The sequence below is a fragment of the Cinclus cinclus genome, chromosome 1 (genome assembly GCF_963662255.1).
Source record: "Cinclus cinclus chromosome 1, bCinCin1.1, whole genome shotgun sequence".
NCBI classification, from domain to species: domain Eukaryota; kingdom Metazoa; phylum Chordata; class Aves; order Passeriformes; family Cinclidae; genus Cinclus; species Cinclus cinclus.
Window position 1 is genome coordinate 82,281,773 of NC_085046.1, and position 26,101 is coordinate 82,307,873.

General features: G+C 39.8%; 1 protein-coding gene across 2 annotated transcripts; it reads left to right on the forward strand.

The window, feature by feature from the left end:
* The first annotated feature begins 7,374 nt into the window (after positions 1–7,374).
* Positions 7,375–11,142, forward strand: MED10 (mediator complex subunit 10). 2 transcript variants are annotated; one of them, XM_062499946.1, is made up of 4 exons: positions 7,375–7,502; positions 7,716–7,799; positions 9,128–9,230; positions 10,332–11,142. In XM_062499946.1, exons 1-4 carry the CDS (start codon positions 7,381–7,383, stop codon positions 10,425–10,427), a joined length of 405 nt encoding a protein of 134 aa, XP_062355930.1. In that variant the 5' UTR covers positions 7,375–7,380; the 3' UTR covers positions 10,428–11,142. The 2 variants fall into 2 exon arrangements, with proteins under 2 accessions (XP_062355930.1, XP_062355921.1); XM_062499937.1 differs by lacking the exon at positions 10,332–11,142 and having other exon boundaries at positions 7,381–7,502; positions 9,128–9,513.
* The last annotated feature ends 14,959 nt before the right edge of the window (positions 11,143–26,101 follow it).

Genomic DNA, 26,101 nt, shown 5'->3' on the forward strand with positions numbered 1-26,101 from the left:
ACTATGTACCAGATCATCACAGTCTGGTGGCATAGAGGAATCTCATTGAATAGAGGAATTCTGCAGCCCTGCAGTGCATAAATAGGAAGGGATACAGAAGAAGCACGAGGCATGGGGGAGAAGGGACCAACACCATTGCAGGGACAAATACTAGATTGCAATGTGCAAGTCACCTTCCCTATCCTGCTGATATTGAAAAAAATAGAAACACTGGAAAAGCTGAAAAGGTGTAAAGAATTCAGTGTATTTAATTTATCATATAGAAGTTGGAGAGATGATTCAATTATTTGATTAAAGCACAGACTAGATATGTATACTATCTATAGCTAAACTAACTGTGCAATAAAGCATTTCTTCATCAGTTAGACAGAGGTGTGGAAAGAATCAATAGCTATAGAGTTTTCCTCAGGCAACTTCTGTAAATAAAACCTATTTGAAGACTGAATGCTGGGTATGAATAGTAAAGTATCTCTCACAGTGATGCAGGCAGATTGTGGAGACAGTGGGATATCAACATGCAAGACTGTGAATAACTAGTTTAAAATTGAAGAGTCACTTGAAGGCCCCTCACAAAGAACAGAAGAAAGAGTCTTTGGTGCACTGCCTGCCTGTCTCCTAGTGCCTTACAGGAATTCCTACTGACAGGATAAAGTATACTAGAGACCAAACAGGCTAGGACTATGTCCCAAGAGTCCACAGGGCAAGATGGACTGGAGGAGCCATCTATTCAAGCCTTTTGCCTCACCACATTCTGAAGTCTCCCAGAGCCTACTGTCACCCACGCATTCATACATCATTATTTGTTTAAATACTTCATAAATAGCTTGAAAGAACTGGTAGTTACAATTTGAACTGGAGGCAGCTTGTGGGGATTTCTGTGAACATGAGACACTTTGTATTGATCAGGCTGAACCCTGTAGTGTTCACTGTTCCTCTACTACAGGGCATCCCCATAAAGCCCAAGATTATAAAGAAGAGGGAGAGCAACTCTTTTACCCAGGAAGATAATGATAGGACAAGGGGAAATTGTTTTAAACTAAATAGGAGAGATTTAGATTAGATGTTAGGAAGAAATTCTTCACTGTGAGGGTGGTGATACAGTAGAACAGGTTGCTCAGAGAAATTGTGGGTGCCCCATCCCTGGAAGTGTTCAAAGCCAGGTTGGATGTAGCTTTGAGAACCCTGGTCCAGTAAAAGGTGCCATTGCCTTGGAAGAGAAGTTGGAGCTAGATGATCTTTAAGGTCCCTTCCAAACCATTATATCCTTTTATATTCTATCCTTCTATGATACTCTAGCCCCAAGTCAGTGGTGCCAGTAGCTCCATACCAGCTGTGACCATGGCTGTGTTCAACTTGCTTATCCAAACCTGTTTCAGGGGCATAACCCTGAATGCTAAGTAATTTTTTCTGATTTGCTGATTTGCCCCCTGGTCTGAATCCATGTGGCCATTACTTCCTTTTTCCTGTACACTGTGACTAACAGATCTACCTTAGAAAAATGAGGAGTGACAGGGAAGGACACAAATACAGGAGTGCAGGCACCCACACTGTAGAACAGTGACAAAGGTACACAGGCAGCTTTTTCTTCTGGACCACCCACATTCTTCCAGAACTGCTTTCATGTACATTTCAGCATTTGGAACACAAATAAGGGCTGCTCCATGCCAGCTGGACTCAGTGCTGGAAAAAGATCCTAGGTTCTTTTCATTTGCTATCACACATACTGTCTGGGCATCTTAGAAATTCTCCCTGCCCAGGATATGCCTATGCCTTCTTTCCTGCACCATTGGTAATGAAAAAGCATCAGTTTTAAATACAAAATGCTACTTATTCTAAGATACGGGGGTAAAAAAAAAGCAGCAATAGGCAAATCAACCTTACCTGTTAGTATTGCATAATCAGAGGAGCATTTCTCTAGGAGCATGATTACATATACATATACATATACATATACATATACATATACGTATACGTATACGTATACGTATACGTATACGTATACATATACATATACAATCTTCCTCACACATGGTAAAAAAAAGCTCCTTGATAACTATTGAAAGCAACTCTGCATTTCAGAGTTTTAAATTACATATGCCAGCAACATGAATTAACATAAACTGAGTCTGACAAATAAGTTTAATATTCCAGGGGGGAAAAAAACACAGATAATTCCACTGATTTCTCAGTATATTTTTGAAAAACAAAATTAAGAATTAATTCTTTATGGGATATTTAAGGTACTATGAAATAAAAGGTTTCAGTATTGCAGATCTAGATGAGTTATCACTACACTGTGAAATAATATTCCTGTCCTGAAACACATATGTAAGTCCTTTGCTGCATCTTGCTGACCTCCTTGGAGGCAGTGTTGTGAGAACAGACTGTCATCCAATGTCCTTCACCATCAGTAGAAAGAACCTCATGGGTCTCTGTTATCTTTGGATCAGGTCCCAGAACATTCCCAGATCTGCAGGACTTCGAAGACCACAGAATTATCTTATGAACAAAATCGTGATCCTGCTGCTTCATAGATAAATAAATTTAGCTGATCTCAGTAAGACTGCGATCCAGCCATGATGCATAAATGCATCATCCTGCTAATTTGTGGTAAGACGTATTATTTCAATACATTTGAAATAATGTATTTCAAGTCATTTATGTACACATTACTAAATACAAAATCTGTATGGAAATTATAATTACAGCTCTTATTCAGCTGCATAATTGAGTTATAAAAACTGTTTATTTTATTGTATTGTATTACATTATTTTTATGTAGTAAAATGTGACAGTACCACATGCTTCTGAGTCAGCTGAAAAACATTATAAACAAAATTGCCATCAGCCTGACATATCAAGAGCAGGTGAATGGTATCCTCTGTGCTGTTCATATCTATCTCCCCTGCTTCTCTTCTGCTTATTGCCAGCTGTAATTAAAACAATGAAGGGTAGACTCACAGAATGGAATTAGTAGCAGGTGATGCTCCCAGTTAATGGCCTGAAATTTCAACCTCCATTTCTTTGCCTACAGAATGAAGAAGTGATTTAATCATGCAGAAGAAGAGAGAAAGACTGGAGAGAAAACACAATGTATTTTACTTTCTTTATGCATTTTCCTCCACTTTACTGGCCAGCAGCAGAAAACATGAGCTAGGAGGAGAGTCATAGTTCTAGAGATGCACGAACAGATGAATTATTTGTTGTTTTTTGTATTAATGAGAAATTGACAGTGTCAGCACTTTCAGTAATGAATTTTAAACACCACATTGTGTCATAGTATATTGAACAAGTCATGTATCTGGAGTATGTGTAAGACTAAATAGGAAAAACAGCGAGCTGAGCTTTTTCCAGACCCAAAGGCTGTATAAACAGTCTCAAATCAATCTTTTTATGTTCTGCTTGGTAAGAAACCATAATCTGTCTGCATCCTTCACAACACAGGTCTTCAACTGACATTCCAAGCAGGAAGGACCTCATAGCAGTAACCCCCCAGATTCAGACGAAGGCTCCATCTGGGTCAGTATCCTGTGCTCAGCACTAACCAGAAGTAAATGGTGAAGAGCAAAGACAAGAAAAGCATCTATGAGACCTCTCCTGACTACCCTCCTGGTCTTGGACTACCTTCAGTTCATGTGATTTCCTGAGCCAGGAGTGGTTTACCTACATCTCCCTGTCTGTCTACCAAGCATTTGTCCCACTTCCCTTCAACACTGCTAAGCATTTTCTGTTTGTAAAATCCATTGGCAAATAGTCCCATACAGGGCTTACGAACTTCATATGACAAAAATCATGCTTTTTTCAATGTTCTGAAGTTGTTACTTCTTGGCTTTACCTTGACAGTCCCTAGTTTTTGTGCTGGAAGACATTCTAGGCTCTAGACCACTCAAGGCTCTGTAAATACAGTGAAGTATTGGCCATAAGTCTCATTAGTCTGGGCTCTCTCTCTCAAGCTGAAGAGTCCCTGTCTGCTCATGTTTTCCTATTACAGAAGCCATTTCATATCTACAGTTATCTTGGCAGCCCTGCTCCTTTCCAGGTCCACTCCAGGGAATGGGAACTGTACACAGTGTTCAAGGTTAGGGGAAAACTGGATTTATGCAGTAGCATGACATTTTCTGGTTTGTTCTCACATTTCTTTCCTGACAATTCCTAACTCTCCACATGACTTCTGATCACTGCTGAGTGCTGAGCTGATGTTTTCAAAGAATTTTCTATTCTGATTCTCAGGTCTTGCTCCTGTATGGTAGTGGTCAAGAGGTCACGAATCTTCATGTGAAACTAGGGGTTTTTTCCTTGCTATGCTCATTGCTTTACATGATCCATCTTAAAGTCCTTTCAGGTCCTTCTACAGTTTCCTACAAACTGCATTCATCCTTAGTCTGCCAAATAATTTTCTCATAAGCCAATTTTCTCATTGTACCATCTGATCCCTTTTCTGGGTCATCTATGAACATAATAAATGGCACAATTTTCATCCTAGTTCCCTGCTGAACTTTTTTGGGACCATTTCTCCCCTTGCAAGAATCAAATGTTTGCATCCGTCCTGCATTTCCTATCTGGAATTCAGTTCTTTATTCAGTCTAGGATTTCTTCCCTTATTCCATTCCTTTACTTCCTTAAAAGATTTTGTTTCAGGATTTCTCTAAGAGCTGATGGGAAATCAAGTAGATTGTATTATTTAAATCACTCTTATCTACATGCTTGCTGACCCCTTGAAAAACTCATTAGAGGCAAAACAGGATTTTCTTTCATGTAATCTGTGCTACTCTTCCCAAATGGGTCATATTGATCCATATGGCCTCGCATTCCATTCTTTATTACAAACCCTACTTAACTGCCAGTGCAGATGTCCAGCTTACAAGTCTATAATTGCCCACTCCCTGTACAAAAATCAGGGTATGAGTGCAATATGGTTACTTACATCATGAGCCATGACATTTTCTTTCTCAATCTTTCTGTCTCTATGTACCTATTGATCAATTCAGACTGACTTTCTTTATTTTTCTCTCTCTCTCACTGGAACCTAAGTTTCTCATCTTTACATTTTTTACCTGAACATGAAAATTATGCCCAAGCTGGTGATCATGAGAAAAATTTAACAACTGGTAATATATTTATAGCAAATTTTAACCTTAAAAAACTGTATATATTTATCTAACATATTTCCTTAATCTAACCTAACCAGGCTAGTAAATACAGATTTACAGTGAGCTGGATATCTCTATATTTGATGTTACACTTCCATTATTTTCTTCTGTTGAATACATTCCCTGAGTTAGATGTGTTAAGGCACATCTATAGGATTTATCCCCAGCAAGCTAGAAGTTATATTTTCTCAGTTCCAAGAAACACAAGCTTTCACCCAAACAGGAAGGAGAGGAAGTTTTAACAGAACCTCAAAGCCCTTGTTTGTTACTGAATTTAAAGCCAGTGGTTCTGCTCTGTACTTCCAGAGGATGTGTTTTCCCATATGCAAAGACGGACATAAAGCAACTCTTCTGTTTGAATTCCAGTCTCTTGTGCCTGCAGAGCCACATCTGACACAATTGTTTGTATTTACACTGTTCTTTCAAAACTTGACACCCCTGTTCCTCATGTTAATGTCTAACTTGGTAAGTGCACCCTATTCTACATTCTTCCTTCCAAATACTAGAAAAAAATATTGTTTTCCTCAGAAAAGAATTTAAAGATCTCTCATGTGTGAAGAACTTGTCATAAAATATCATAATCCTGGGACTTCTGCTGTTCAAACAACATTCTGCCAACATTAACAGGATGGTCAGCTACTCCTGATCAATAGACAATGGGATTTCTTTATCATAGGATGAAAATATTTGTCAAGGCCTAGAACTGATAAATTGTTTTTTGTGTCCCAGGATTATTTTAAAATTTTGTATCTGCACAATCCTATAATATTCACTGCTCTTTACAGTTGCTCGCTTTTTAATTTTAGGTTAGCATACTTATTCCTATGAACTCCCAAACAGTGCTTTATATTTTGCAAAAGCCCAACTTCCTGCTACCAGTCTAGCATGGTAGCCCAGAACAGAAACTAATCATTTGATGGTGTTATTGTCATGAATAGAAAATGGAAAAATAAGGTACATCCAAGAAATTAAGAACTGGAGATTTTGATGGTTCTCATCGTGAAGCAGAAATCGCTGCAAGTTTCAGCTACAAAATGCATAAAATACATTAAATCCCTGTTTGGGATGGAAGGTATAATTCAGTTACAACCTCCTGTTATGGGCAGGGACACGTTCTGCTGGACCAGGCTGCTCAGAGCCCCTCCAGCCTGGTCTTGAACACTTCCAGGGATGGGATATCCACAGCTTCTCTGGGCAGTGTCTCACCATGCCCACAGTAAAGAATTTATTTCTAATATCTAATCTAATCCTACTGTCTTTCAGTTTGAAGCCATTCCCTCTCATCCTGTTACTGCATGCTCTTGTAAAAAGTCCCATTCCATCTTTTTTTGTAGCCTCACAACAAGTACTGGAAGGCTGTAATTAGGTCGCTCCTTCTCTTTTCCAGGCTGAACAATCCCAAGTCTCTCAGCCTTTCCTCACAGAAGAGGTGCTCCATCCCTCTGGTCAATGTGGTGGCTTCTTCTGGACTCTCTCCAAGGGTCCACGTCCTTCCTGTGCTGGGGACCCCAGAGCTAGATGAGTTATGTCCTGACATTACTGGACTGATCTGCTCAGATTCAACCCAAACAGACATACTGGAAACAAGTTATTTGTCAAACACAGTTATTGTGATGTGCCATGGGGGTCTGAGCATGTCAGACAACCTTCCCACAGGGATGACTGATAGCTCGATAATTTAATACAGACCGATTCATGATAGCACAAGAGGTAATGGGCTCCAACTGAGAGAGGGTGCTTCTAGATTGGATGCTAGGAATAAATTCTTTACTGTGAGGGGGATGAGGCACTGGAACAGACTGCCCAGAGAAGCAGTGGATGTCCCATCTCTGGAGGTGTTCAAGGACAGGCTGGAAGGGGCTTTGAGCCACTGGTGTAGTGGGAGGTTTAGAACTAGAACTAGATGATCCCTTCCACCCCAAACCACTCCGCGATTCTGTGTGTCTACGTTTTGCCGTTCCCCAGACGATTCCAGTGTGGGCTTTATTGTGAAGCAGAACCTCTGCCGGTCACCGCTGCTATTTCTCACACGGGCCCGAAGGCGGCTCAGACCGCCCCAACACCCCAAGCGCCGTCGGGGTCACCGCCGCTGCCCCGCTCCTCCCTCACGCGGCGGAGGCGGGGCCGCGGGGGGGCGTGGCTTGGGCCGGGGGCGTGGCCGCCCCGCCTCCCGCCTCCCTCCCGCGCAGGCGCCTGCGAGCGGAAGTGGCGCGGCGCGCGGGCGGCGGCGATGGCGGAGAAGTTCGACTCCCTGGAGGAGCACCTGGAGAAGTTCGTGGAGAACATCCGGCAGCTCGGCATCATCGTCAGCGACTTCCAGCCCAGCAGCCAGACGGGGCTCAATCAGAAATTGTGAGGGGCCGTTGTCGGGGGCGGGCCGGGCCGGGCCGGGCTGTGCTATGCAGTGCAGTGATGTTCTGCGGGGCCTTTTCTCCCTCCAGGCCCTGAGGCGGTGCCGCAGGGCTCTCTCTCCCTGTCTGGGTATCGCTGGCCTCGCACCCACCGTCAAGGGCAACGCAGCGACCCCGAAATCGGCTGAACACGACCCTTTTTTCTTCCCAACAGGAATTTCATGGTGACGGGCTTGCAGGATATCGACAAATGCCGGCAGCAGCTTCACGATATCAGTGTGCCCTTGGAAGTTTTTGAGTAAGTCTGTGTGTGCTTGGAAGGGGACGTGCTGCAGTCGGGGACACGAGGTAGCCTGATTTCGCAGCGTGGGTATTTTGGCTGTGGGCTGCTTGTCTCAAACCCGGTCCTTCTGAATGCCTTATGAGAACGTGAGCAGACAGAAGGAGGTCAGAAGTACCTTCTGCCTGTGAGAAGAAAGGTATGAGAACTGATAAAATATACACCTGTCTTCATTTGACCACGGGACACATTGAGTTGGAAAGGACCTTAAAGCTTATCTAGTTCCAACTACCCTACCTTGGGCAGGGATGCCAGCTACTAGATAAGTTGCTCAGAGCCCTGTCCAGCCTGGCCTTTCAGATTTTTGCTTCTACAAATATAGGCAGTAACACGAATTCTGTATAATTTAATGATTTCATAACATCACAGAATGGGTTAAGTTAGAAGGGGCCTTCAAGAACATCTGGTTCTAACACATCTGCCATGGGCAGGGATGCTCATTTAATAAGTCAGCTTTCATTTTTAAAAGTAGACTTTTACACTAGATTAGGATCAGGATTCAAAGTTGCACGTGAAAATAAACTGAGTCAGTACTCAGGTGTTTAGTTTCAGGAGTGGCAGTCTGGCAGAGAATGGGAACGTCAAAAGAAAATGAACATAAAGTAAGAGCTATACTGGAGAGCTTTTGTGATATAGCTGGCAAGTTAATTTACTGATCTTTCTTTTAATTCCAGATGTTATTGGTCTATAGTCCAGTGTGTTACTGGCTGTACATGGCTTTTTTAATTGGGGCTTTTACTCCAGCTGTAAATTTCTGATGATTGTCTTAAATGTTCTCTCTAGTGAGTTTCTGTTTGCCAGGAATTGTATTGCAAAACAAAATTGTACCTAAATTTGCTGATGCAGTAGTGTTAATTTTTTACTCTTAACTGTGGTAAGTGCAGCTCCTCCTCATCCTTGATTTGCTGCGTGCTGTATTCCTGTGTGCTTAATGCTCACCATGCCCTAACTAGGCCACTTCCTGGTTGCTTGGAAAAGGATCATCTTCCTTTGATCATCTGTGCTTATTGCCTGTGAGAAGCTGATAGATACATATATATATATTTTGTGTGTGTGCTTTTAATATTTCATTCAAAGCCCTGCAGGCTTTTTGGAAACAGTTTTGGTGGCCATGGCCTCATCCTTGAGCTGCCTTTTGGAAATGGCTCAGTTTCACTGTGATGATTTTTTAAATGCACATTTCAGAAAATAATAGAAAGAAAAAGACAGCAAGGTGAATAATTCCATACCTTGGAGAGCATCCTAGTAGGAATATGATCATTTAGTAGTGTCTTTTTTGTTTTCAGATACATAGATCAAGGCCGCAACCCTCAGCTTTACACTAAAGAGTGTTTGGAGCGAGCTTTGGCTAAAAATGAGCAAGTGAAAGGAAAAATTGACACTATGAAGGTAAACCAGGATGAATGGAAGCATAATGTAATAATGTATTTGATAAGTTTTTACTTTTTTTTTGTAAATGTGTGGGTCTTCTTCACTTGTGCAGTTATTAACTTCTGTTATTATGTGATTTGTCTTAGAAATTGTTCTGCATCCCTGCATCTTAATTGATGCTGATACAGCCTGTTCAGGAAAGGAAACCTGTAGTTCATCACAGTTGGGGATGCAGGTTTCATTGTGATTTTATGTTGATTAAAGCTGTATGTAGCAGTAGAGATATTTTACTTGGTTTTTTTTTTTTGCAGGTGTGTAATTCTGCTGTGTGCAGACTTAAAAATAAGCAAAGCAAAATGTGTGTTTTCCGAGTCTTGAATAGATACTAAAGGGTTAAAATGTCATATATGCTCTATAATCATCACTTAATCTTTATAAAATTAGTGAAAATACATGCCTGTGTTTAGGGGTTTCTGAACTTGTACTTCCATTTGGTATGAACTGAAGCATTCTTGTGATACTGTTTAGCTCTTGGAACTACTGCAGAAAAACACAATCAGAAAAGTAAGTTTAGTGAGTTCTGAGAATGTTCTTTGGCTGAACTTAGTGTGGAGGATGACAAGTTGTACTGCAGAATGTAGACATACGGAGATAAGTCCTGAGCTTCTCTTTCTTTTTTCTGTGCTTGCTTGTGAAATTGTGTACTTCTAAGACAGGTGCGAGTTGCTTTTTAAAGGTGGAGCAGATTCCATATCAAATCCAGAGGACATGTCTTTAATCAGCTTTCCTTAATAAGGTCAAGCAGATACTGGTGCACTGGAATTTACTAGAGAGGTCCAACTGCTTTGTGTTTCTTAGGAGAAAATGCAAGTGAATTTCTGGGAATTCATGGGCATTTTTGTTTGCCTGGTGCATTCCTCGTGGATTTCACCTGGGCATTTCCTGTGGGTTTTGTAAATATAACTTTCTTTGTTTTTGTGGTTTTGGGGGTTTTTGGGTACTTCAGTTCACTGAGAGGTGTATTGGGTACAAACATTTCTGTTCATCAGGTAACATCACTTGATGAAATCTAACTAAATTGTCCAGATGATGTATATACATTTTTTTTCCTCTTTCCAGAAATTTAAAAGCCTGTTAATTCAAGAACTGACAAAGGTGTTCCCAGAAGATATGGCGAAGTACAAAGCTATTAGAGGAGAAGATTCTCCTCCTTAAGTTGACCTTTGATAGCTCTAAAACTGTTCCATAAACTGACACCACTTTATAAAAACATTGATTGGAGAGAGAGGGAATCCAAGCCCTCATAACAACTGTACTAAAAATGGCAGTGGTGACTGTAAAGGAGCTTGAAGGTTGTTCATGATTCTGGTCTGAGCTACTGAATCTTTCTGAAGACTTCTACTCAGTGATTGTGGTTGAAACTTCTATGGTCATCTGCTTTTCTTCCCGGAAGGGTTTGAGAAATGTAATTTTCTACAGGTCGTGAATGCAGAGCATTTCCCACAGAGTGCATTGCCATAGCAGAAAAACGTTTTTTTTTTCTGTCTTCTGAAAAGTGTGCCTCAGGATTGTGGGTTCATTTGTTTTTTGAGAGAAATGCATTTATTACACTTGATTATTTCTCATTTGTAAACTTCAGGGGTTTTTTTTACTGCAGTACGAACAATTGACTGCTTTTGTTTTCCCAAATTCTAGTGAGCAGGAGCCTGTCAAGGGCTGTAGTTCTCATGTGTCATAATTAGTTGCAGCCAGGAAAACCTTCAGATCTTGTTTTGTTCTGGGAGCTGCAGTACAGATGACTGAGGATATAAAAAGTTAGCATACCTGGGGATGAGCTCCTCTACAACTTTAATATTTTGTACAGTATTTAATGTAAGCTTTTGTTTATTCATTTTCTGCAAGCAGATTGTTGAATAAAAATTTGAAAATATCTTTATCCTGATGTTTTTCTTTGGTATGCTTCTCTTTGGAGTGTGACCTGAAAGCTGTGGAAAAAATAGCGTATTCCTCAGTTCCATACTGATAGAAATAAAATGTCTATCAAAACTCTGCTCTTAAAATCTTATATCTGAAGGTGGTGTCAACTTGGTATTGGTTTTATGATGAAAACTTCCATTTTAGTTCCTGAAATAGAGTTTGGGGATCAGCAGTTTGCACCTGGAGTCCTGGTTAGCTGTGAGCTCACATGTGTGATCTCTAACTCTACATATGTACGGGAGCCCCACTATGGAGCAGGATGGTGGCTCCTCACCCAGGGGTCGGAGGTTTGTGGGACAAAATGGGTTTGCAGTGGGAGCAAAAGGAACCCTTTTCATCTGTGGTATTTGTGAAGCTGGAGCCCTTTGTGCTTATGTTTGCTCTCCCAGATCTATCTCGATTTTTTTGCATTGGCAAATTATTTTACTACTTTAGCTTTCTTCTGGTTGCTGATTGGAGTGGTTTTGGGCAGGAGCTCCAAATAGCTCTATATGCACTTGCTCCATAGCAGGCCTGCCTAGTCTGCTAAAGACTTAACAGGGTTTTAGGCATTAGGCTTTGGAGTTACTGGTGCCATGGTTTATACACCTGAAGCACCTTCTGTGCTCAGGTAACTGCCTGAAGCAGAGCCTATCCATGATGCTAAGTACCACCAAATTTTGACAGCAAGAGGAAAAACAAAGGCAGAAAACTAGGTGTTACTTCTAGAATTTATTACCTAGGGGTTTAAGTTAATCTAATTGCTGCCTGATACTACCCTACCCTGCATGCTTTCTTGTATTTTTTCCACCTCTAATCACTTTCACAATTTTACTGTATGAACTTGGAAGATAAGAGTAACAAGGAAAAGGCTGTCTATGTGTTTGGCTCGGCCTGGAGGGCCCTGGGTCACTAGGAGCTTTTGGAGCTGTGACTGCCAAGTGGGATGTATATAGGACACAAGTAAAGAGGATTTTTCGTGTGTGTATAATGTATTTGGAAAAGGAACTTAAGAGCAAAACTGTTGACTGCAGGCAAGGGAAACTGTATTTAAATGATAGTTGAGAGAACCTTTAGGAGGCAAGAGGCATGTAGATACTGGTCTGGATACTGGAGTATTCTGTCACCTAGCACTAACATCAGCTTGTATGTCAGATCTGGTGGAGTAGGACTCTTTAAGTGATGCTTCCAAGAAGTCTTATTTATATAATAGATTCATTGAATCACAGAATAGTTTGCATCAGAAGGGACCTTAAAGATTATCTAGTTTCAACTCCTCTGCCATGGGGGAGTTGCTCAAAGCCCTCTCCAGCCTGGCCTTGAGAACTTCCAGACACAGGCATTCACAGCTTCTTAGGACAGCCCATTCCAGTGTTTCACCACCCTCACAGTGAAGAATTTCTTCCTAATACCTCGCCTAAACCTGCCCACTTTCAGTTTGAAGCATCACCCTTTGTCCTGGGATTAGTTTGGAGTTAGAGAGTCATGAGGGATAAGCAGCTCCACAGCCCGGAGGCCCTGAAAATGTGTGAAATGTCTGCTCTCTAAATCAAGTGTATTGATTTATTGTTGTCATGAGTTAATGAATTAAGTACCCAAGGCTAGCCACAGTGAAGATGACTACCCCCATAACTCTGACACCCATGCTTGCTGAGAGCAGAAGGTTTCAGGCTTCTCCAGCTCAGAGAGGTAATTTACAAACAAAGCATGGATCACGTGCTTTCCCTGGATATCTAGGTGGTTGTGGTAAACATGATAAGTGGGATAGTTAGTGCAGATGGAGGATTAGGGAATAACATAATGTCACATCATCATGAAATCTCAGCTGCCTGTGTTTTGTGAGGAATCTGCCTAGGAAAACTTGTTTTTTTGGTTGGTGGATAAATACACTGGGAATAAAAATTTAAAATAAATGAATCAGAAAAAAACCTCTCAGTTAAATCATCAGGTTTCATGTTCTCCTCAGCTTGTGTTCCAACTTTTTTATATTATTCTATTATTTTATGTTTGCTTCACTTCACTGGGCTAGCAATACAAAATATTGCTGTTGCTGCAACTGTCCATATTTAGCATAATATTGAAGAGAGGTAAATGTTGTAAATTATGTTTGTCTCAGAGAAGAAAAGGTGGCCTGAATGAGTGCATATGAATTTATAATGTAGAATGAGAATTGCTAGAAATAATGGTGTTTCCCACTTCCAATTGCATATGGAACAGAAAAATCCTACCTAATTTTCCCCATTTATTAATTGGTTCTCTGAAAAGGAGCACATGTCAGAATTATCCAAATGTATGCTTTGTTTTGTGTGGTGATAACCTTCAAGGCATTCAGTAAAGGAGACTGTCAGATCTTTCCTCTTTACCACTCTCTTACCTACATTGCGTGGTTGGAGGTGAGATGGAATTTTATTTAAGGGTAACATTAAAGCATCAGCCAGGCAGAAAAACTTCTAAAATAGTTTCGTTACCCTTTAATTATCTCGAAGGAAAGTTTGAAGCCATTCAGGTTTCAAGTGCATCCTTGAATTTTTAGTAAGATTAATAATGTTTTGGAAATAATAGGGAATATGTTAATTGCAGGTAATTATTTTTTTAACAATTATTTTTATTACATACATTGTGAGACGAGAAGGTGCTACATAATGCTGCTCAGTACACAGTTCTTTAAAATGGAGTGCTTGCTCCTATACTCCATTTAGGATAAATAAAGTCAGTGTAAAATTTTTTGCTCAAGCACAGAAAGAAATGGATCAAGAAGGTGCTAAGGATTTTGCTGCAACCTGTTAAGGCTCGGCATCCTCTCTGTCCCTTTTTTTACTGTGAGGAGAAGCAGTTTGGTGTCCAGCTTTCCCCTGTCCTTGAAACATTTTTTGCTTAAACCTCCTTGTGAGAACAAGTAATGCAGAGCCGTGCAGCCTGACAGGGACAGACATAGCTGCTACAGGAGTTGGATGCTGCTCAGCTGTTGGTTTATCCAACCTATAACTCTTGTTAATTTGCTTTTTTTTCATGCAGATCAAGGCTCTGTCATTGTTAGCCAGTTCTCAGCATAAGATGAATCACTAGTGTGCCTGGGACAATCTGTTTCTCTCCTACCACTCAGAAGAGAGTCTCTAGATGGCAAAAAAGTCATTCTAGGCCAAGCAGTTTGGGTTTCAGTGACTGACCTTTCTAATTTAGTTGGATGAACTGCTAAGTGGTGGGAATGGTTTGCCAATTTCCCAAATATTTCATATTGTAATGTTTTCATAAATTGCTTTCTTCGATGAGTGCAGTTCCCAAGCGATTGAAAGTGCTTATTGTGTGATTCCAGGAGTTACCTCAGGTACTCTATAATCTCATCTCTGACTCTCTGATCACAGAAATGGAGCAGATAAACGCTGCAATCCACTTCTTTTTGCCCTAAATGATCTTTGAGATTTTAACTAGATCTGTTAGAAACTACTCACTGAACTTGTAGTTTTACTGAAATCTTGCTAAATAAATGTATTTAAAAGGTGAATTCTACAAACAAAGACTTAAAAAAAGTGTAAGAAGTGTTCCAAACACTCAGCTTAACTGCAAGTTCATAATAGAGAAATATCCCTGCCAAGAATATTTCTGGATACTCATGTTTCAACACAAAGTCATTTCTTACTCTACTATGATTAATAGCTGCAGCGTTTCTGATCAGGTGCCAGATGTCCTTCCAGCTCTGCAGAGCAGCGAGCCAAGGTGACACGAATATCTGCCCTGCTCTGAGAAAACTGTGCTTGCTGCATGTATTTCAATTACCTCCATATGCTTTAAATCCTTCTGTATATTTTCTTAATTAAAGTAATGGAGAAGCAAGCACACAATAAAGGATACTTCTGTAACAGGTCTTGTAATGCTCTTGAATTAGGAATCTGTATTTTCTGTATTGTGACATATTTCATATTGAGAACTAGATTGTATTTAGTCTCAATAAGATGTAATGCAGACAGTAAAAAAGAAACATCTTTCTGCACAGTATGAAAATTTCCAAACCAGTTATTACTCCTCTCCTGGAAGAAAAAACCCTTCATGTGCTAAGGAATGGCACTTAAAATTTCTTTTCCTACAGACCTGACCTGAATCTACTTCATTTGCTGTTTGCAATTTATCCAAAATTTATCCAAACATTCCTCAAAAGAAGACAAAGCTACTTTCATATATAATCTGGTAAAAGATAATTCAAATTAATGTCATGCTGAATTATTTAATAAGTTACTTGGGTTATATTTATATCATTTTTGCAGCAAAAAATAGCATGTTAATTGTTGACATTCATAAACATTTATGTGAAGTGTTACTAGGGATTCAAAATTCCTGTGTCTATATAAATGTAATGGCATATACCAAGCCACTTCTGTACCATCATGGAGATTTTCAGTCCTTGTCTGTAAACAAAGAGAAGCTTATAATTGTGTCTGAAATCATTGGTAGGTCCCATTTTTGTAGAGAAAATATTTTACCTTTAGTCACCTTAGAAACACACTGCTAAAGTAAGAGATTTTCATTTAAATATATGAGAAATCCCATCTCCAAGATTATTATTTGTTTTAATGTATTACTATATTTTCAATAATAGACTATTACCTCCTATTTTATTACATTTGACCTATGCTTTTTTGAGACATTCTCTGATTTGGTCAAAGTGTAAGACCCAAGAAGTTCTGACAGATAAAAATGGCTTTGTATAGGTCTCTAATCAAACCCCAGATGTCACTCGGTCTAAGATTATTTAATATAATTTCCGGTCATCACTTATTAGGTTACGGTACTTAAATGAATAGTTGAATAGGCATCTGCTACTCAATAAAACAAAAGATGGATTCAGTGATACAGCAAATCCAGTTTAAGATAAGTATGTTAAAGAAAACCAACAACCTTTCTTCTTTCAGAGACCTTAGGCATAAATTAGGAGACACTGTGTTTTACCCAGCCTGGGAATTTCTCCATTTATGCAGCACACTGCAGAAGACACAAAGCTTCACAGATACACTGTTTCCTTGGACAGACTTTCTGCTTTTATATAAATGGACTTCCTAAAGTTGCTCTACTCTGGGTATGCATAACCTCTGTCATTGTCTAGAGGTTGATACTCATGGTTGCAGAGCATTACAATTCCAAGAAAAATCTAATTTGCTGCTCAGCCTAGATGCTCTGCTTAGATTGAGTGGAAAGGAAAGAGCCCTTAGGCATACATGATGGAACTCACTGAGATCCTGGTGAAAGCAAAAGAAAGGCAGTCATTAGGAAACCTCTTTTTTCTTTTTTTTTTTTTTGGCTCCAAAATTGATCATAGGATCAGTTGCAAAGCTTGCCATGCAAATATTGCTGTTGTTGTTACCTTTTATCATTATTTGAGGCACACAAACAGCCGAAGGAAAGATCACAGGCACATGAAGAGAGGACTTTCAGGCAGAGAAAGTTTTGCCTCAGAACAATGCAACAGTACACAACTGATTGACTGGCTATGCTTCTCCAGTCTCCACTGATTTAGGATGTGTGGATGTGGCACTTGGGAATGTGGTTTACTGGTGAACTTGGCAGTGCTGGGTTAGTGCTTGGGATCAATGATCTTGAGGGTCTTTTCAAACCATAACAATTCTATGATTCTGTGACATCATCATCTTGATGTATATTACCTTTGAGCTTTGTAAATCTCAATTTTTTTCCTCCATGAATTTTTTGGGCTGCCCTCTGAATGCCTTTAAACTGCAACATCTGCAAAATCTCAGAACAAGGAGTTCCACGGTTCATATTTGAATTATATGAAGAAGTCTGCTTTCATTTGCTTTGATTCAGTCATCCACTATTTTAATTCTTTACTCTTGCATTGGAAGATGTATGGAGAACACATTTCCTTCTCTCCTCTTCACTTGTGGTTGTATAGAATATGGCAATATTCCCTTCCCAATCATATTTTTACCAGGCTTCAGGCTACCCTGTTTAAATGTTCCTCATACAGAAGCCTTTGTGTGCTTCAGATCATACTTGCCACTCTTCTCTGAACTGTATCAAATATTCACTTCAGTCTTTTTAAAACCTGAGATGCTCTAAGATTCTTTATAATGTATCTTGTTGAAGGCCATCAGGAATCCAAACAGAGTCTGTCTATGCATCTTCGATGTCCAACACTCACTCAATCATACTTTTCAGGGAGCTCCAACAGCCCTTCCCCGTATCTATGTAAAACCTTCCCTGAACCAAAAGCTGTGCTGGCTTATTTCTAATACATACTTTCCTTAATATACAATCTTGCTTTTGCTGCTCCTTGATGATTGTTGTTCCTTATTATTTCAGGATTACAAATGTAAGTCAGACTCCTGACCTACAAAGATATCTGCACACACTGTATTTATCCAGAACCATGCCATTTGAGGCAAAGACAATGTACACAGCTTTTACGCAAACATTTGTATAAAGTATATGTCAATTTCAGTTCACCTGTAAAACCCTCCAGTATTTTTTTAGAGGATTTGTTGACACTGATAGAATGTTTAGAAATCTTTTCTAAATGATGGCAAAGGGAAAAGACCTTAGTCATGTGTGCATTTGCTGGATCAGGTACATGTGCTTTTTGAGAGTAAATATTAAACTGGGAGTTATAGAGACATCCGTCTTTGCACAAAGATCCTCCAGCATAAAATCATATTGCTGTGCCTGAGACCTCTTGCCACTGATGTAACATTAAGTTTAATTTCAAAACAGCTTAATAGACCGAGTTTTAATATTGTAGCATGTTAACTCACCCCTGTAAGCCATCTGGGAACTACATCAGATGCGTTTCGAAAAGTACAGAAAAAAAGAATTTCTGCCTCACATCTTTGGCATTTCCTCTTCTTATCTTCTTATCTGCACTCAGGGGCTGGTCAAGTAAACACAGACACATTTAAATGAATATGTAAAAGTTCGAAGGATCATAGCCTGCGGTTGTACAATCATTTATACAGCCACAGACACATGTTAGAGATTACGTGTAAACTGATATAAAAATGGTATGTAAATGTACATGTATGCAGTCATCCAGCCGTACACAACCAGGAATTGTGCAACTGTCAGGTTCTAATGGTTCCACACCACACTGTGCATATCATACAGTACTGGCATTTTCTCATGTAAGAATTTGGGAGTCTTTTTTTAAACTATAATTCTATATTCTCTACTAACTTATACTTTTATAAGTGACTACATGTACTTTGTGTAGTAGTATTGAACATTCTCCAGGAAGCCGTGGCCATATTGTAGCTCCATGAGCTGTAACAGCTGCTTTATTTACTCAGTGCTCTAGCAATTTCATACGGATTAAAGCCACAGCACAAGAGAGCTATTAAAAATTGAAAGGAATTATAGCAATTTTGCTGGTCTGTTTTCTCTAAGTGATCTGGTAAACTGCAGAGCTAGAAAACTGCAGAACAATTTCCACGCAATTTTGTCCAGTTGTCAATAGAATAAGAGGGGGTTGAAGTGGGTCCTAATAATCAAATACATGGCTAATGGGATATGTATTCCCTTCAAAGAAGGCAACCTGAAGACTCATCAATAATTATAAATTTATGCAAATTATTGAAGCTGGTTTATCTCCTGGGAAAAGCAACAGAAAACAGTATTGCAAAGGCAGCAGTATTTGGGGAGATGTGATGATGAGGCAAAAGGCTATTCTGATCCATTTTTATAGTAGTTGTCTTTGCAACAGTCCTGAGGCAGCCCCAGTAAGGGCAGGATGAAAGATTTAGATTTGCCTGAGGAATTGACAATATTCACCCATTCTTTCATTCGTCTGAATTGACTCTGTTCACTAGAATAAAAATCTTGTTTAATTTTGCATCTTTTGCAATAGCTGTGAAACCAAGGGACCTGAGGGCAGGGATCAATTTAAACTCTTTAGTGTTTAGGTGCACTGCCCAACAAATTGCTTGCTAATTTCAAAGGACTGATGTATTTTAAAGGAAGATGCTGCCCTATTGTTGTGGAGAGAATCTGCAAAACTGACTGGATTTTTTCATACAGTTGAAGCTCTTACACAAGAGCAATCTGTAGTATTACTGCAACTAAGATAAAAAAAATGCAAAACCAGAGCGACTGTATATATTAAACCCAGAGATTTCAAAAGAAGATAAAGAACTTAATAAAATGCTTATGTAGAAGGCTAGAAGAGACAAGATCATCTTACCAGCCCTACTGCATTCCTAAGAAATTCTTAATATTGGAGAACATAAGGTTTCACTCAGGCATTCTTTGACTTAGTTAAAAAAGTTGAGCTAGGCTAAAGTATTTCACTAAAAAACAGGCAGAGTCCAAAAGCAGGTCTTAGACATGATGGCTCTGATGTAAGCTAAACCTTGTGACCCCCCCAAATTTATGAGCAAGCTCTAGCAGTTTTGTGCCTGATCTGAGCTATCAAAGTGATGACTCATTGTATCCCTTGTTTTTCTCTCTGCAAGTGACTTATCCATGTTGTTCAAGGCAGACAGGAACAAAGCCAAAACTGTAAGAAAGTAAGTCTTGTTAATGTTGTGCTGGGAATAGTCTGAGAGGGGCAGACTGGGAATAGTGAGGGACAGAGGTCCATCCTGATGTCCTCATCAACACCTCAAGTAAACACTCTAACAGAATTGTTCACACTGGAAAAGGTCTTTAAGACCGTTGAGTCCCACCATTAACGCAGCACTACCAAGTCCAATAAAAAACCATATCCCAAGGGCCATATCTACACAGCTTTTAAATAGCCCCAGGGCTGAAAATATTCCTCTCCATGCAGAGCTGCGCAGGTAAAGCTGATGTGCAGTGTGCAGGTGTGTTAGGCTACAATTACCTGAGGGACCCGCAAAGTGATCTTCCAGTCCTGTCTGCAATTTTATGTCCCCACAACATCCATACCCTGTATCAGGTATCAGCCCTGATGTGATCTGGGCCTAACACTTATACACCCTGTATGGTTTTTTAGGAGTAAAAGTGTCCTTGGTGCTCATTGATGTGAAGCAGTGTTTGAAAACAGAACCCTACTGTGCAAATAAACCACCAGCCCACTGTCATCCAGAAAATAGCAGGAGTGAGGGTGAAGAGCAGTGCAAATACTAATTTTCACAATATTCCTTTGGCAAATATGGTTCACGCTGCAAAATTATAAGGTGAATGGACAACAAAAGCATAGGCCACAGGCAGAGGAGATGTAGGAACCAGACTCCAGCTGCCTTCAGATCTGTTCCTCAGATAGCCTAGAAATGTTTTACATGTGCAGTACAGATAATCAGAAATCATGCCAGCCTTAAACTAAATGAGTGCTAAATTGATCAATATGACAAAATGTTTTGAAGCAGCATGAGCTTGCAAAGCTGCTCAAATCTGTTTCATTGTGGCTGTGTTAAAATTAATTTTAATGCATTTTAGCAAGTGTGTCAAAAGAATTCTGAAGGGAGAAGTCTATTGATACAGATCACTCACCAGACTCAGAGTGAACAGTTTTACAGCCTGGCATATAAAAACAACTTTTGTCTATTTAGCAAGATGCCCTAGGAACGAATTTTCTAGAGTCATTGTAATTGCTCACCATGAAAATTGCAGGTTGTGTTCAAGAAAGGCTAAACACCAGCAGAACCTTTATGCATTTGCTCCACTTTCTGCCGAGCAGCTTTGGCTGCAGCTTTCTGAGCATCAAATCTCATTTACAAGGTGACCCAGAGCACAAAACCTTGTAATTAGCCTGAAAACCCAACCTGCTTTCTCTCCCTGCCTTCCAGCCCCCTCGCCTTCTGCTGCCCTTGGTTGCGATGGCAGCGTTTTCCCAGCAAAGGGGGGTCTCATGCAGAAGGAGAACAGTGCAGCCAAGATATTCAGAGCTTTTGCAAGCGGCCAGATAAATATTCATGATGCAACTGCGTGCTTGAGAACTGCTGTTTGAATTAAGTTCTGAGGCTATTGCTCACCCTCAAATAACACCCAGAAGAAACCTTTCCTTATTTAAAAATAAACAAATTCCTAGATGGACTGCAAATGTGAAATTACCTTCCTTTCCCAAACAGCAATAAGAAAGTGCAAGAGAGGAGGAAGAGGATGAATCAAGTGCTTGACCAGTATAAATTGGTCTGTTGAGATCTGTAAAACCTCCTCAGCTTTTACTAGATGACAATTATCATTTGGCCCATCCTATTCATGGTACAGTCTAAAGCAGAATCATTCTAACTGTTGAGAAGTTATGCAATGATCTGTGTATTATTTCTAAGTATGTTGTACGAATTTCTTACATGGCACAAATCACAAAAGCTCCTAAGTAAATACTTGTGTCTGCAGATGTTTTAAGCTGCTGATCTTTTAAATGATTTCCCATCTTACCCTGTGTGGCTTTCTTTTTTCTTTCATGCCACTGATTTTTTTTTTCTTGACCTTGAGATGATACAACAGCCAAACTGTCTGAATATGCTTTGGCACCTATTTCAGCCATAAAAATAAAAATTAAAAAACCCAAAAACAAACAAACAAAAACAAAACAAAACCACAACAACAAAAAACACCCAAAGTGTAACAAATTTTAAAAGTACTCTGGGATGATTTCGACAGCGTTTTTTGAAATAGTTAACATCTATGCTGACCAGGGCTTATTTTAGCTCATAAATCTTATAATCATCAAAAAAGGTGCTGTACCTTCAGCAGAACGTTGATTACTATAATACATCTTTCTGCCACAAACTGACAGAGATGCAGATACAAAAAAATAGAAGGACTTGAGTCGTAGAGATCAACTTCAGGTTTGGTGACATTAAAACATCTGAAGGAAAGGAGAAAAACTGAGGAAGGAAGACTACTTCTATCCATATTTGGAATAGGAATTTTATATTTTTTAACCAGCGTATGAATGTTGTATCTTAGTGGCAGGCTGCTAGTAAAGTGAAAGACAGAAGTACTCTATCACTACAAAACACATTTTGGTTTCTTCTAAATAATACAAAGCAGACTGTAATTAATTATTGAAATAACAGAATTTACTTAATATTTAAATTAATAACTTATGTAGTTGCTTAGCAACTCAGACAATACTAACATCCTTAGCCAAGTATCAAGGTATCAAGGTATCAAGTTCCTTTTCTGAATTTCTGACAGTATCTTTCATTTAAAGCTTTGGAATAGCTTCCCTGCCTCTGCTGCTCTAAACCCAAGGCTCTCCTGTTCTGTTTCTCTTTGTACAAGAGATAGCCTTGATTTAAGGGAAGTGATTCCAGAGAATTGAAAACTGTGATGTATTTTATACATCTCTATGGCCATTGAACCATTTATGAGGAAAGACAGCTGATTTTTGTTTTCATTAAGTAATTTGGTTAATTTTAATTGATTTTTTTTAACCTCTTCTTTCTCATGAACCACATATTGCTAATGTGACTGGGAAGAGCAGAAAAGTGGACTTCATAGGATATGGCAACAAACTTGCCTTTCATGCTGTAAAAGAGAACTTTGCACCAGACTTGGATCAGATGTGCGCAATGAAATGACAAGAGGAAAATTTTCCAGCAACAAGGCAGAGCAATATAAATTCCAGCGAGTGTAAGGACAGAATTCTTCCATGGTGAGAGTAGTTAAGTACTGAAACAGGTTGACCGAAGAGGTGGTGAATTTCCTTCCTTGGCGATTCTCAAGACTCAGCTGGATGACTTCCAGAAATCCCTTAGAATCATGTTTTCTGTGATTTCATCTAGGGGACAAGTTTTTTGTATTTTTCTGTGATTTTTGCACCAGGACACATTATGGATTACTTTCCCTACTGAAATATATTATGAAGATGACTAGACCCCACAGTGAGGCTTAGGTAATGGAGCAGGGCACAAGAAAGTAGGGAACATAGCAAGTGAAACTGCCAAACATAACAAACAGCAGAGTGAGCAGCTGGCAAATATTACAGTGTAACACCATGAAAAACAGCTGGATTTCACAGCTGATTATGGGGAACTGTGTGAGAGAAGGACAACCTCCCCAGGGAACTCTAGGAGAACTGAAGGGCAATATTGGAATATTTTTGGGGAGTACAGTCTTAGGAAAAAACCCACAGTATCCAGGTTACCACATCAATAAATCTTGTAGAGGTTTGGAAAAACTTCTTCACAGAAAGGGTTGTCAAGCACTGGAACAGGCTGCCCAGGGAAGTGGTAGAGTCAATATACATTAAGGTATTTTAAAAATGTGTAAATGTGGCATCTGGGGACATGGTTTAGAGGTGGACTTGGCAGTGCTGGGTTAACAGTTGGACTGGATGATCTTAGAGGTATTTTCCAGCTTTAATGGTTCTATATGATGTAAGGCTGAGATGTAATAGCTAAAGGTATCAGAAATGCCAAATGTGGTTATGGATGTAGCAAAACTGGAACCAATGGGGAAAAAGTAACTATAGTTGTTTATTCGGGAGGAGACAAGGGTGGGAAAAGAGATGGATCAAGGTGGGGGCAGAAATTATAAGCATGGGAAAATGGAGAAAAGTGTGGACAGCCACGTATAAACAACATGCTGGTTGATAAGGCTGTCTGAGCAAGTCCTGCATCAACTGCAGTTTCTCTTGCCTTCTTCCTTTATCCTATTCCTTACTATATTTTTCCTGTGCAGTCTCACTCTCTAGCCTGTGCTTTTGTGGAGAAGTCTAAGTGTCAGCAGCCAGAGAAGGGGCCATGGATCACGAGGGTTCACAGTGCCAACAACAGAACAGCACAGGATGTAGACATCCCTCTGTGATGAGGGAAAGGAGATTAGGGCTGGGGCCTATGAGTTGCCAAAGTGAAATGGAAGACTTGGCAGAGCTGCTTCTGGGAAGAGCTGATAGCTGATACGCAGCCATTACAACACTCATTCCTTAGTCCCTCCTTGTTCCAGGTGGGACAGGATCAAGCTAAATACCTTCAGCAGGAACAGAACTTTTAAAGGCTGGATATAAAATGTTTTGCCCTGTTCAGTAACATGACTTTTTAAAGCTTGACATTTCTGATCCAAACATTATAGTACATAATGCTGGCAAACAACAGAAAAAGCAGGAAGAGGGCTGAGGGAAAGAAGTATGCAGCAGTAGATGTTTGCTTATTCTTTTCTTAATTGCTTGGCTGCCATGGAGATAAGGATAGTGGATAGTTCCAGCAGGAACTACTGTTATTCTTGCACATGCAATTCTATAGCTCTGTGTATGTCTATCAAGCCTTAAAAAATAAAGTATTTCAGGAGAGATTGACTTTAAGAATTCCAAACCTCACATCTACAAACTGTATTGTCTTTCAGTGGTCTCTCAAAGACTTGAGACAAAGGACTGTCTCTCTGAAATGAGTTTTGAAGAACAAGAATTTTCTCTGTGAGTTTTCATAATAATTTCTTTAACTTGGTGAGCTTTGTTCTGTGTTTTTTTTCCCCTTGTATTTCAGTAAGGCTTCAGCAGCTGAGCAAAAATAGGGAGCTGGTGGTATCCTAGTGACATTTTATTTGATATTTGATTCCTCTTTCCATAGGGAATTCTTCCAGGAGGATTTCTATGCTTGATATCTCTGGTCTGGTTCCACAGTTGGGAGGAGTATATCTGCACGTATAAACCGCTGTTCTTGTTTAAGTTAGTGCCTCTGGAAGGCTTAATGGGAATATACTTATTGCTTCCTTGTATTCTAATACCTACAGATAAGACAGAAGAAAGCCCAGAACCTTGAGAGCCTCTCCAGCTCATAAGAAAGGTTAAGGCACGGCACGAGCTTTAAGGCTCACTCTCAAAGTCTGTTATGACTTCACCCAGGCTGGAGGAAAACATCTGACCCACAGTTAAAGGGCAGAAATACACAGACTGAGATGACAGCATGAACAGAAACGGATCTACACGAAAGCAACCCAAAACACACCAGAGCACAGGTTGGAAGAATGGCCACTATCGACAGCCATAGATGTATGTGACAGAAATAAAATCGGTAGCAACTAAGGAAGGTGCTGCCTGCAGCCAGACAGCACCAGCACTCTGACAACAAGAGAATGGCTGCACGGCTGTATCATGTGAGTTGTGCCCCTCTCATCCTGGAATTCCAAAAGGAAGACAGACTGCAGCTGCAAGACACCCAAAATGAGGGAATAACAGAAACTAGGCAGCCACCTTGCCTAACATTTTTGGAGGCTGTTGTAAGTGAATTCATGAGGCAAAAGATTATTCTTCAGTAACTGGGGACTCCTGAGGGGTTCAAAATAATTGGCCCAAAACAGCTATCTGCAAAGAGATTTCAGAATATATAGCGAGGATTCAGCAGCTGGCACGTCTCAGTCTTCATGTTAAGCAGAAGTGATCCATCCTGTAGATGGTAAATGTACCATCTGGTAAGTGTACACTGGTAAGTGTACATGTTTCTATGAGTAAAACTGAGGAAAGAATAATAGGATGGGTGGAGAATAAGTTTTGTTTAAAATTAATACCACCTTTCCTTCTCATAGTGTTTGGTATTGATTTTCATTACTTTAATTTGAAAAGGTTACAGTCCTTGTTTTTTGAATATATCACTGTCATATTGGGTATTCAGCAGCTTCTAAGTAAGTGTAAGCTTGCTCTAAAACTTGAGCTATAGTTGCCATAAATCTCTGATTTGATAATCAATAATTATTCCATACAAAGTAGGACAGGTTGGGATGCTGAGAGCTTTTCATGTTAGACTTCCTGGTATCAAGAATGTTCCACCCTTTTATTTGTGGGGGTAAGGTCTGACAAATTAAAGGAAAGTGAATATGCACATGCAAAGGGTTGGACTGAGGGAGCAAGGATTGAGCAGTGGTACTCCAGTTATACTTACTCTAGTCTTACTACAAAAGCCTAAAAGTGATCTCTGGCCCTTCCCTCATTCACACACATTTATCACATCCTGTGATGTTTGGTGCAGAGAAAGACTCCTGCTATCAGCAGGACACTTGTTGGTTGCTTGCAGTTCAAATTAGCCTGTGAG